This window comes from Calypte anna, chromosome 7 (assembly GCF_003957555.1).
Source record: "Calypte anna isolate BGI_N300 chromosome 7, bCalAnn1_v1.p, whole genome shotgun sequence".
NCBI lineage: Eukaryota > Metazoa > Chordata > Aves > Apodiformes > Trochilidae > Calypte > Calypte anna.
This window is the reverse complement of record NC_044253.1, coordinates 7,565,955-7,579,036: the sequence shown is the minus strand read 5'-3', so window position 1 is coordinate 7,579,036 and position 13,082 is coordinate 7,565,955. Positions and strand designations below refer to the sequence as shown.

Sequence of the window (13,082 nt, the reverse complement as noted above, 5' to 3'; positions counted from 1 at the left end):
GACAAAAAAAACCCAAAACAACCCAACTTGCTTGAAGTTTAGCAAAATGCAAACAAAAGAGCCAATTTAAGGAGCAGAACAGTGGTTACCAGGTGTGCCCTTGGCACCACACCAGAATTCCCCCTCTTTTTTGGCCGGGGTCCGTTGCAGAGTGGAGTGTTGCAGCAGCTGATGCAAACAGAGTTCACCTTCCCTGGAGAGCAGAAGGACTGGTAGCCAGCAGAGGCGATCAGACAGGCAGCTGAGGAGGCGCAGGACTTGCGATACATGATCCCTGTGACACAGAGCAAAGGCTGCTTAGGTTGATACAAGCACAGCTCTGCTGCACAACACCATTGGTGCTTGGAAACTCCTGTGAAACCAGTTTACATCTCCAAAGCAATGCTGGTGATCAAGCCAGACACACCTTGGCTGTGACATGGCAAACAGCTCTGCACACAGTCACCCTGCTTTGGATTTTTCTTTTGATTCTGGTTGGAACAAAAAAATATTAGAAATTTACTTTATATTATGTATATCAAGTGATGCATTTTATAACCAGAATTCACCATCTTCTGGAATAAGATATTTGAATAGCTGCAAATGAAATGCAATTAGTTAGAAAATTACTTTTGTTTCTGTTGTTGAACACTGGAGTTGTTTAAGGTGTATAAGTAATTACAGTTTCTTATGCCCTTAGTTTATCTTTAGCATTTTTTTTTCCTTTTCTTGTTCACTTGCCACACACAGACGAGTAACCAAGAGTAAAAGGAGAATGACTATCAGCAAACCTTTCATCTTCCCCTCCTTCTTTTATTATTTAAAGAAAAAAAATAGAAGTACTTTTCCAGGTAATTCCAGTTCTTGCTTTCTTTGAAGCTTAATACCTTCAGCAAGAAACCCCATTTGTAAAGCAGTGGCCTGAATTGAAAGTCTCCCTTTTAAAAATGTAATTTAATTTAATCTAATTTTAATTAATAAGCTAATTAAGTTTCTAATTTCTCAAACTGTTTTTAACTGGAAAAAGTACATTCTGATGCACATAGCTGTTATTTAAAAATGGTTTCTATAGGCTTTAAAATCCATAGTTGCATTTTCCCCTGCCACAGTGGAAGATGGTTGTGACCTCAGTTCTACCTCTCATTAAAAATTTTCTGCATGTGATAAATGGAATTGAAAAAAACAAAAAACAAGCAACAAACGTAGACTTTAAACATACAGATGATGGAGTTTTTCTTGTATTGTCTTGAAGTTACAAAAATAGGTAAATATTTCTAAGGATAATAAAATAATTTTTAATATGGGTTCTTGAGTGTTTTCTTTCTTCTGAAGGGCATGGGAGCAGAACTGCCTTGGAGAACAGAGTCTCTGTATCCTGTAGCACAGTCCCATAATGTTTTAAATATACAGTGATGAAGACATTTTTTTGGCTGGAACAAAGCAGGAATATGACCAGTAGGTACTGATCTTGCAGTACCTGCAGAGATTTGCTGAGTCCCCAGGGACTTCAGAAATAAGCACTAGAGCACCTACACGGTACAGTGTGCTACTAAGGGTTGCGTAGAGCAGCAAGACACTGCTTCAGTTATGCTTAGAAAGAAGGATTTCCTGTCTACTGAGAATTTTAATAAAAAAGATTGTTTTATAGTGTCACTAAATTGCTGCCATCCCAACTTTGCAGGGGTTTCCTGGTTTTGTGGTTTCCCCCTGTAAATCTAAACTCTCAAACATGCTTTAGGGCTATCTGTCTTTTGAAGAGAAGCCCTCAAGTCACTGTTAAATCTTCCTCTGTCTCCAGTGAGCTTCCATCAATCCACACAGCAGGTAAAGCCTTTTCTCAAGAAGGCAAAGGAGCTACAGGGTGTCCTGGCTGTAGCAGTACAGGCACACAGATCAAGCAGCACAATCTTTATTTCTACACTTTGCAAAGAGCAGAGAGCTCTGTCCCTGTTGACAAACCACTGCTGTCAAGGAGCCTCAACTGTGCTGCCACTGATCAGTTTACAACCTGAAAACTCAGCTGATGTTTCCCCACAAAGACCTGAGGCTTTGTTCTCATTCCTCCTGCAGTCTTTCAAGAGCTGAGGCGGGCATGACCCTTCCTGTGGCTATGATTATCTTTTTTATTTCCCCTTCTCTCTTGAGAAAGGAATCCTGTATAAAATGGACCTAGGCACTGTGGATTGTTCCCATGTCTGCTCATCACAGATTCCCTCCCTGCAGCCACACCCACCATCAAGCTCTTCCCTACACACAGCAGTGAATCTCCACTTTCCCTCAAAGACCAAACCTCGAAAAAGCTTTTGACATTGGCAGATTTCCTGTTCTCCTGTTCCACAGAACCCTCTCCTCCTGCCATTTCCCTTTCATAGGATTCCTGCAGAGCCCTGTTCACAATTTGAACAAGTGATTTATGAGATTAGGTCCCTGAAATATGATGTACTTTGCAATCTACCTTTATACTAGCAGACCAGAAGTGTTCAGTGCTGTGACCAATTAGATAATGCCCTCTGAGGCATGGTTTTCACCAGGCAACTCTAGGAGGCCTTTCCTTAGGAAAAAAAAAACAAAACAAACAACCAAAAAAAACCCCCCACAAACCCAACAACAAAAAAACCCCAACAACAACAACAACAAAAAAACAAAAAACCTCCCAAAACAAACAAACAAAAAACAAAAAAACCCCAAACCAAAACCAAAAAAAAAACCCCCCAAAGGACCCCCCCCAGAAAAGTCCTGCAGCTTAACTCCTTGTGTTTACAACTGCTCTCTTCTCCAGGATAAATTCCACAGCATAATCTTGAGCTCCTTGTAAAGTCAAAACACGCTATTCCTGCACAAGACAAACTTTTACAACTCTTAAGTTCCACATGCAGATGGACCATGTTCATGCCTAAATAGAATAATTTACCCAGTAGGGAAATCCCATTGTAATGCTTCTCCTGTGGCTTTTCTGTAAATGCATCTTAGAATAGGAAATTCCACTCCAAGGAGTCTGTTTATTCCCATTCTCAGCTCTAGTAATCTAAATTTTAATTCTTTATGCAGTAAAAAAAAAAAAAAAAGCCAGCTCTTCTATCAGGTTTTTAACAGCTACTTGGCTAGAGACATGCCCTTCACATCCAAGTTCTTTGGGTTTTCTTTTTTGTTTTAGGTACTGAAAGATTAATTTGAGCTTTCAAATCAGCTGCCATCATACACTAACTATGCTGTTTATCAAGCATCAGGTATGGACTAAATCTGCAAAGAAAGGCTGTGCTTTTTCTCTAATGCTACAGATACAATGAAAACAGGCATAGAGGATTGATGGAAAAAGAGAATGTTAGCATTACAGGAGTGACATTTTCAATACTTCAGTGATAACATCATTTTTTTTTTCCTTTAACCATGAGTGTGAAAAAGCTTTAAATAGTATGATTCATGAAAGGCAGAAAAATATTCTTACACCTTCTTCCTATCTTTCTGTGATTTCAGTTTAATTGTGGTAGGAAATAAATTAGGACAACTGAATTCCATGGTTTAATGTCATGGACACCACTCTGTTTGCTCCAAGACACAGGTTGATGTACCCCAGTTACTGAAGCTCATCCACTGAGTCCAGAAGGGACATCAGAGAATCCATTCAGGATTATCTCTTGAGAATAATTGCTTTTAATATCTAAAGGATGTCTCCTCAGACTCCTCTCTTGCAGTGGTTTATTGCACTGTTGAGCCAGCTCTGGAACTATTTCTGAGATCTTCCTGAATCATTTGCCACAAGCAGGCTGAACTGCAGACAGTTCCTCAAAGTGGTTATCTGCCTCATAAGACTCATACCACAGACAGAGCTGCTAATTACCCAATATTCTTCTTGAGCAATCAGCTTGATACATAACACCACCACCTAGGAATAAAATAGCAAACCTTTCTGGGAGCAATCATCTGAGTACTCTGAGCTGCTGGCTAGGAGGCTTCATGTTTTACACTCTGCTTCTACAAGGATGGGGTCACTCCCAGTTATTTACCCTCAAAAGTTTACACTACTGCTCAATTTGTACATTTCCTAATATGCTATTAATGTATTTACAGCACAGTCTCTTAATGGATGAGTACTGAATAACTCATCCTTTTTCACAGATTCAACAACCCCCTAATAGCAAAGTGGGTGAGGCACTCGTTTACTATGAAGGACTTGATATTAACTAAATGATTTTCCTCCATTTTGGCTTCAGGGTTTGTGAACGTGGCTGAGGATGTAGTTCAAGTACTTTTAAGAAGGCAGAGGATTGCACAAGACCAGAATATCTGAGATACTGCAATATTTCACACCTTCTCCTTCAAAATACATCTGCTACAAATGCTTTCTTTTTCCCTCCCCACAGTCTATTGCACCCTGGCAATGTTTTGGCCACTTGGAGATGTATTCACTTCTACCAGCAACAAGCAATTAATGATACTTATTCAAATTCAAAAGTGATACAATTTATTCAAATACACTTACCCTGTCTGCAGAACTTAGTGCATGTTTGCTTGAACAACAGTTTAATTTATTACTAAGACAACAACAACAACAAAAAAAAAAAGGTGACGACACACCTGCTTCTTACACTGTGTGTATGCAGAAGGCACCAAAAAATCCAAGCTTTTTCTTGTACTGCTTGGAAATGGTCTTATAAGGCACCTCTGATTCTTCCATTACAGGAGGTACAGACAAAAAAGAGGAAGTGTTAAGTGTGCCTCCAAAACTTAAGTGCCAGCCCTAATCCTATCAGTGTGCAACTTTAGTTTGCACCTGTACTTGACTCAAGGCTGTCCCTCAGCAAAACACACACAGTGTCCAAAGCTAAAACGGGCAACTAGGATACCACCTGGGAGATCAATGATCAATTTCCAAAACAGTCTGTCACTGTCCCACTCTATTACCCAGCCACCCTGAAACCACTTGTGGTGGTTGCACACCTCAACAGGACCCCCAGGCCCCTGCTTCACCCCAGAACACTGCTGCCTCATGGCCACAAAACTGTAATTTTGAGTCTGATCCAGTAGACAATGTTTCTTTGCCCAAGGTTAACTTTCCCAAGCCAAATGCTCTTTTTTGCAGGCTAGGACTCACACTCCTTATTTGTAAAGAAAGTTTTTGCTACAATGTTTTGTACATATACAATTTTCTAAGCATAGCTAAAGTCAGATGAGTCTTCTGCAACTCCTTCCACAAATACTGCTCAAGGAAAATCTTGTGCAGGGCCTCTAAGCACACCTGCTGCATCAGCATGCCTGGAAAACTGTGCCCAGCGAGGGTCCAGGAACAAGGCATCCCCCAGCAGTTGTTGGGAGCATAAACAGCATCAGAGCTTCAGGCATGTAGAAAAGTTTCCTATCATACGTAACTCAAAGTTAGCAGGCAGATCAAGACAAGTTTTAATGCCATTAAGACTTTGTTAGAATTTCTCTGCTCAGCTCCTTTAGATTAGAAGAAAGCTGGACAAATGTTGACCTACAGATGACAGGGGTTTGGATTACCACGATCTCTCTTTCCAAGTCATGCTTTCTAATTCTGGTACTGGAAATATGACTCAAAAATGTATTGTCAAAAATAACAGCACAAAATAGTCTGTCACTGCTTGCAGCATCACAAAGCAGAAGCAAGGCATTAAACTGCTTAAAAACACATAGGCTGAGAAAGTTAAGTTCTCCTGCAAATGATGGTAATATTCAATACTTTTTAAAGCTGCAGGAGACTGCAAACCAGAAGTCAAATCTTCACTTTCACCTGCATATCTAATTCTTTTGTTTTCTACTGTCCTTATTAAATTCTTTGCCCACCATTGTAGATTTACAGGCAAGCACTAAAGCACAGACTTTTTGAATAAAGCTGGCTCATAGCTTTTCATCCTCTGTGCTTTCCTGCTATAACAGTATCAAGATCTGTTCAAGTATCAAGATCAAGATGGCCCCGGCCATCAGGATCTAAATTTACTTTATCTTCTAGCAAGAAAGGTGAACTTAGACTCAATTTTCAAAATCCTGTATGAGCATTTTCTTGTCAATCCTCATCTTCTGAAATGAACAGGGAAGCCACAGTCCTTCCACCTTTATCAATGTTATTATGCTACTCATAAATATCCACAAATAATTTTACTTGTTGCATCCTCCTAGTTACTGTCTCTGCCAGTTTCATTGGAATGTCTCACATATTTACACTTGCATGCCAGTACCTTTGAAATCCATTCAGTTTTTATGTCTTTAGCTATTTTCATGCTTACAGTTTTGCAGCCTGTTCAACTTCAAAGCAGAATTCACCTGGTCTTTATATTACTTTTTCCACATTCAAAGACTCATTGGTAATGTGGCAAAATAGGCTATATCAAGTTTTCAAAAAGAAATATCTAGACTACAAAGGAAAAAGTGAAATGACAACATTTTGGACTAATTAAAAGACACTTCCCAATGCTTTGATCAGGTCACTCAGAGCACAGATGAGTGACAGGGTCAGGCCACAAGAAATTTTGGGAAAGACTTTGTGTGTGAAATGCAGTAGGAAACTCAAAGGAGGTTTAAGAGAACCCCAGGCTATAGGCACTGTATCCTCACAAAATTCATTGTCTGCCTTTCATACAAGCCTGAGAAATAAAATAACATAAAAAAACTACCTTAATCATGGCAGAAACATAGTAAAGCAATTAAATAAAATAAAAGTAAAAGTAATAATCACAAGAATTTACTGTAGGCCAACTTATCACACAAATGACTGGGAAACTAATACTGAGGAGAGTTCAATAAATAAATAAAAAATCTAGTTCAGTGAAATAAAGATCTTGCTCATGATGTTCCCATGCACTACTTTTAAGCAATACAGTAATTGCTTTAGTTACAATGCAGGATTCTATTATGTAAAAAAAACCCCACTATATTATACCAAAACAACATTGATAAACCAATGGATAAGTTTCTTATTGCAGATTAATGGAAATAATGAGGTTGTTTCTCAATTTACTTGCAAAGAAAAATTCATAAACAGTTTTCTATAGACTGACACTTTGCCACTGTAGATTGTTTTTGCTTCCTTGCAAAAGTAAGTTCATGAAAGTCTGTTCACAACTGCATTAGAACACAAGATGTACTGTTCAAAATATACACACAGGCAGGGGAACTTCCAGTGAGTTCTGAGGAATTGACACTGGCTACCTTTCTGGGCTGATTGTCTCATCTTTTCACACTTTATTCCTTCCTGATCTATTCACATTGCAAGTTTCATTTTGTTTTAAGTAGGTTTTAGATCAGCCTTAATGCTCAGATAGCTCTTAACTTCAGTAAAGGGTAAACTTCATTAGCAGTATGTTTACCATGATATTTATATGAAAGCATCCACATACACTCATCAAGATGCTTCATCTGATCCCAATGTACTGCAAGATTTCTTTGTTCCTACAGATATTCTAGAAACAAAGGAGCTCTGACATTTCTAAGTTAAAAGTTCAGAGATGGGAAGGAGAGGCAAGTGGGAGAGGGGAATCTGCAGTGGGTATTTCCACAAAGTATCTGGAAGTGGAATTCTTATAAGCAAGAACTTTGATCCTCTGTCAAACATATAACAGAGTTTTCAAACATCTGCTCATCCAAGTGAAGAATGCACTAGAAATGTATCCCTTATGTTAATTTCTGTGGGACAAAAATTCACTTTGCTTAGTTTTCAGCCACTGCTCATTCTCACCACTCCTATCTCTAATGGAAGGAAGTATTTGTATTTTTCTTTAAAAAGTAAAGTAATAAATTCATTTGCAAGATTTTTACATTGCAGGCAAGATACTGTCCTGTCCATCTGGATCTCCCCACTGGAACAGACTTCTAACATAACTGCGTAGAACTTGGGCTAGGAAAATTTTTAACTACAACTCTGCTTAAAGAAAGAAAAATATATTGTCATTTACTGGACAAGGTCTCCAGTTCTGTGCACTGACAGATCCCCAAAGTTCAACTGCAATATCAGCTGCCACAGTAAAGCACATGTTTGCAGGGGAGGCAGAATTATAATTACTTAATCAGATACATGCTTACATACTGCTCCATTCTCAATTAATTTTCAGTTGTGAAATGGAGCAGATTTCTAGTTTATACTACAAACAGCTGGGTAACATTCCTGTCAATCTAATTCCAAGTATTAGTGACTAGTACCTATCTTCTTAGCTACTCACATCAGAGGCTGCCACAGTAACAGCCACTTCCTAAGTTCTGGGTTAGGAATGTGCCTCTGCTGCAGTTATTTTTCACCTGAAGATGAGAAGTACTTCCTAAAATCGTCTCCAGAAATTGACATAATATTCTGAGACAACAAAATGACATTTAAAGAGCTAACCCTGATTTCACAGTGACTGAAGTGGTTTGTTTAACTATGATCAGGAATAAGGAGTTATTTGCAATGCAAATGCAAAAAGCTGCACAGGTTTGCAGCTCTTTGCTGTGTTGTTGGTAGGACCTTTAATAAGGAACTGCAGTTGAACCATGGCACTGTCACTGCACACACTGCACAGGCTGTAAGGCAGTGACCCCCTAGATAGCAAAGCAAATACCCAGATTTATGCATACTGCAAAGGAAGGTGACTACATCAATAGGTTACTGATTCAGACTGTGAACTTTATCTGAAAATATTGCATTTAACTTTTAAATAAGGTTTAAGAGAACTTGTAACATTTTGCTCCCCGACACAGCTGTATTTTATTAAGGACAAAAAAGGCTTAGTCTATATAAATTAAATTATACTCCTTTGACTGTATCTAGTCAAGAGGAAAAACTCTAATTATGAGGTTGTGCTGTCAAATAAATGCAAATTCACATCTTTCATATTCTGGGTTAAAAACTCAAACTCAAGTCTATTATAAAGTAAAATCAATATTTGAAATATTTCAGCTTTCTGTGATAAGCAACAAGCAAAATAATCAAATTATGAAAAATGCTGGTAGAAATGGAATGAAGTATTAAATAAAACTTGAGAGAATAAGGCATTTATATTACACACATTAAAATATCAATTAGAAAAAAAAACAATAAAGGAAGATGAACTGAATCATCTCTGTTTTACAACCAGTCCTCTCTAGAATTGAGTCAGGATAACAGAGAAACTAAGCTTGCAATGTAAATTTCACTCATTTTGAAATAGCTAGGTTAAAAATTTAAATTTATTCAACACTTGAAATGTACAGTCTCTAAGCTTAAAATAAGTAAGAACTGCATTTACAGAAGTAAATTAAATAAAACAGCAGTACCTGCTATGCACAGCATGCTAGTTAGCTCCTAAAGGGAAAATCTAAGACTCTGCTCAAAGACAATATAAAATTGCACAGCAAAGAGAAAAAAAGAAACTTCAGGGTGGTTTAAGACCTTCTTATTTACAGCACTGCAAACCTATTTCTTCACAGGAGTAAGGACAAGTTATACATCAATGTATGTCTAAAATCTATTCACAGTTCCAATTTGCATTTTCAATGTGCCACAGCCACACTGACCAGATTGCAGCCTTGCCTGCCAGTTTGAGAACAGATGCACGACTGACCACCCCACAGTGCACAAGTGGCTGTCTCCTAACATACCCACAGGGGTGTGCACACACGTGTGCAAGCCCAGAAGAGTTGCACTTTAATCTGTTTACTTGACTGAAAACACTGAAGGAATGCTTCACCTGAAGGGACAATGACAGATATGTTTCTGCAAGGCTAATTCACTGTGAGATTATGTTGAGAGGAAGATAGGAAGGAACCAGGGAAGATATTTAAAATGGAAAACAGCAAATGAGCAAGACCAAACAATCATCTAAATGAGAACAGATGGGGTTTTTTTGTCTGTTTCTATATAGTATGTTGTTGATAGCCCTTCACACAGCCACAGCATCCATTCAAACCTACTAAAAGTACTTTAGAAACTATGACGTGCAAAACCTTGGAACAACTCACTGAGAGTTACCCAGATTTTAACAGCACCTTGCAAGCCATAACTATGTCCCAACCCTACCACCCTTTGCAAGTAAACTTGAAATAAAATAATCCAACAATACATAGCTTGAAAGAGGTTGATCTTCCTTTAAACATACAGCTTCTTTCTCTATACTACAGAGCTTTTTCTTTTCTTACTATTTTTCTAGGATGCCTAAAGTGATCTAAAACTACCAGCACAAGTGGAGCTAGCTGATTCATAAACACTAAAATCCTAATGACAAGGTTTCTAATGCAAAGAATCAACATTACTGTGCAAGACAGAGTCTGCACACATTTGCTAGGTAGACAGTGATCCTGCTGCCACTGGAATCAGTAGGACACACTAGAGCTTGATACAAATCAACAGCATAACAGCCCTTTACATCAGCAAACACCATGCTCTAAAGCACTCAAGTTGCATGTTGCACAACCCCCTTAAATCAGCAGCTTCCCCTTAAATCAGGATTCTGAAGTCCCAACTTGGACTTCTTAAGCCCACCACTGGGTACAGAGGTCACTGCTACCTGGAGGCACACCAGTGAGGTTCTCTGATCTTGCTCTTTTTAAAGCCTGGTGTTTTAACAGCCTGGTGTCTGCAGCAAGAGCTGGAGGACACATGAACTCCAACTCCCACAAACACATTTCCTTGCCATCCCACCCAGCCCTGAAGTCCCTAAGGAAGCTGTAGTCTTCTACTCACAGGGATGGCTATGAAGCAACGTGGTGGTTTAAGACCCGAGACTGTTCACTCTAAATTTCAAATGCCTTCCATGATGCTGAATTAAAAAACCAGTTTATACTACAGCTCAAAAGACAGTAAAGATGAGAAGCAGAATCACAGCTAGATTCCTCTTGAACACAATCATCTCTAAATATTCTAACTCAATATTAATTACAGTTTGGGAAAAGCCCCCTTAGATTTAGAAAATTAGCATGGCAAATATATATTAATTTGTGTCCTCCTTTTCCCTACAAACTCCCCCCAAAAATGTTCTTTTTTATCCCTCTCTCCTTTTTGCTTGTTGTTTTCTTTTAGGGATGAAAGCAAATATGACTATACTTTCCTTCCCTTAAGATGAACCTTCAGAATATATGAATTGCTAGAGTAAATAGAAGAAAGGAGGGAATAACTAATTTAACGCTCTTCCATCTCTTGGGGAAAAAGCCCATGTAATTAACTGTAATGAGATTAAACTAACTTGTTGTTATTAATTTCCCAGGGCTGGGAAACTAAATCTGAGACCCATAAGACTGTGTATTAACAGCTTTATCAGCATTTGGCTTGCATCCTTTGGTTTTTACACCAGTTTTAAAGGAAAAATGATTAACTTTATTGAGCTGGAAAGTCACTCAGCAGTGTAAGAAATTGGATCTGGCCCCTTTGAAAGAATACCAGTTTCATCTCTAGCTGAAGACTGTGAATAGGTGGAGCCAAAAACCAACAAACTCCATACAACACAATGAGAATTACCAAATTCTTACCAAAACTTTTTTCCATTACTTCTTTCTGACACATATCTTGCACATTCACCGTACAATTCACGATGAACTCTGGAGCAGAGCAGTCATTGTTTAGCTGGAACTCCTCACACTGGTAGCACTGTATTTGCAAGCTGAAACCTGGAACAGATAGAATTTTGCTCAGGCTAATAATAACAGTATATATATGTTTTTTAATAAACATGCCAGAAATCATCCTTATTTTCCCTTATCACATTCTGCTCTTCTTAGCTTCTCAGCAGAAGTACGATTTCCATAAAAATGCCGTAAAAAAGACACATCGCCACCTCAGCTGAGGCTATGCCCTATGTGCCCCGCGCTTAGTTCAGGAGCGGGATCCTTTCCGCGGGGGTTCGGGGGCGGACATGGGGCCGTACCGCCGCTCCGGCCTTGCCTCCCGGGGCGTGGCGCTGGGGACGCTGCCGCCAGCAGGCGGCGGGGCACGGGCGGCGGGGCTGCCCTCAGCGTAGCGGGCTGAAAACTACCCGCGCTTCGAGGAAAACAACCCGGCTAATAGATGTGCTTCGGCTCTTATCTATGCCGACGTGTTTACTTAGCTACTAATTAATTACAAATGATTTAATTACTATTTTGCCGTACACAATTACAGCTGCGGAGCATCCTCCACCACCCTCCTTTATCATGCAAACAAGGTTCTCCCCACTGTTCGCCCGCTGCCGCTCCTCCAAGCCCTTTGCCAGGCCGCTCCGGGATCCCCGTCGGGGAGCAGCGAGCCCCTCGTCCCTCAGCAGGGACCCCAACCCCCGGCTCCTCTGGGCTGAGAGCTGCGGAGGCGGAACCGAATATGCTCCCCGCAGGAGCTGACCGCTAACCCACCGCCTGGGCCAGGCGGTTCTGGTCAGCAGGCGACATCCACCGAGTCCGATGCCGAGCGATGCGTGAGGTGCACGCTTCGCTTTGCCCCCGCCGAGGGCAAGGGGCTGGGATGCGCCCTCTCCGCCGGCGGCGGGAAGCTCTCCGGGCCGCGGGCAAGACGGCGGGTTCCGCTGCCCCATTCCTGTTCAGCGCCAGCTCCGTCGAGGGGCTGGTAGAGAAGGAAGCCTCCCCGCGGTGGCTGCGGGCAGCGCCAGGCAGCCCGGGCTCGCCGGAGGCTCCTTCAAGGAAGCTGCCGCGGAACGTTTTACCTGAAGCTAGGCAGAATCCCCAGAAAGTTGCAGCGAGGAGGAAGAGCCGCATCCTCCCGGAGCCGCGGCCGCCGGGCTGGCGTGCAGTCGCGAAGGGGCATCAGAAGGAGGGAGGCAGCGGACACGCCGCGTACTTGTGCGGCTTCCCCGCCGCCTCCGCTACCGAAAGCCACCTCGGGAGCGGGCGGCGGAGCCCGCCCGGCTCCCGCCTTGCCCAGCTCCGCGCCGCGCTCCAGTCTCGCCGGAGTTGTGCGGTGTGACTGGAAGAAAACTGTACGAGAAGCGAGAGCTGGGGGGCGGCTCCCCCCCTCCCTCCCGCAGCACCATGTGATGCCGGCGGAGCGGGGCGGGGATCCCCGCCAGCCGCTCCGCACCTTGCCTCACCGAGCGCTCTTTGGAGACGGGGAAAGTTGAGCGAGGGAGAAGATCCCCCCCACTCCTGTCCCCTCACGCCGTTCGGAGCCCGCACAGCACCGGACCGCTAACTTGGCGTCCAACTCGCACGGTGCTGCG

General features: G+C 41.5%; 1 protein-coding gene across 1 annotated transcript; it reads right to left on the bottom strand.

Annotated features, from left to right (window-relative positions):
* Positions 1 to 4: 4 nt before the first annotated feature.
* LYPD1 (LY6/PLAUR domain containing 1) lies at positions 5 to 12,640 on the bottom strand. Its single transcript, XM_030454709.1, has 3 exons — positions 12,570 to 12,640; positions 11,407 to 11,544; positions 5 to 274 (listed from the first exon to the last, which is right to left on the bottom strand). Exons 1-3 carry the CDS (start codon positions 12,619 to 12,621, stop codon positions 39 to 41), a joined length of 426 nt encoding a protein of 141 aa, XP_030310569.1. The 5' UTR covers positions 12,622 to 12,640; the 3' UTR covers positions 5 to 38.
* Between the last annotated feature and the right edge of the window lie 442 nt (positions 12,641 to 13,082).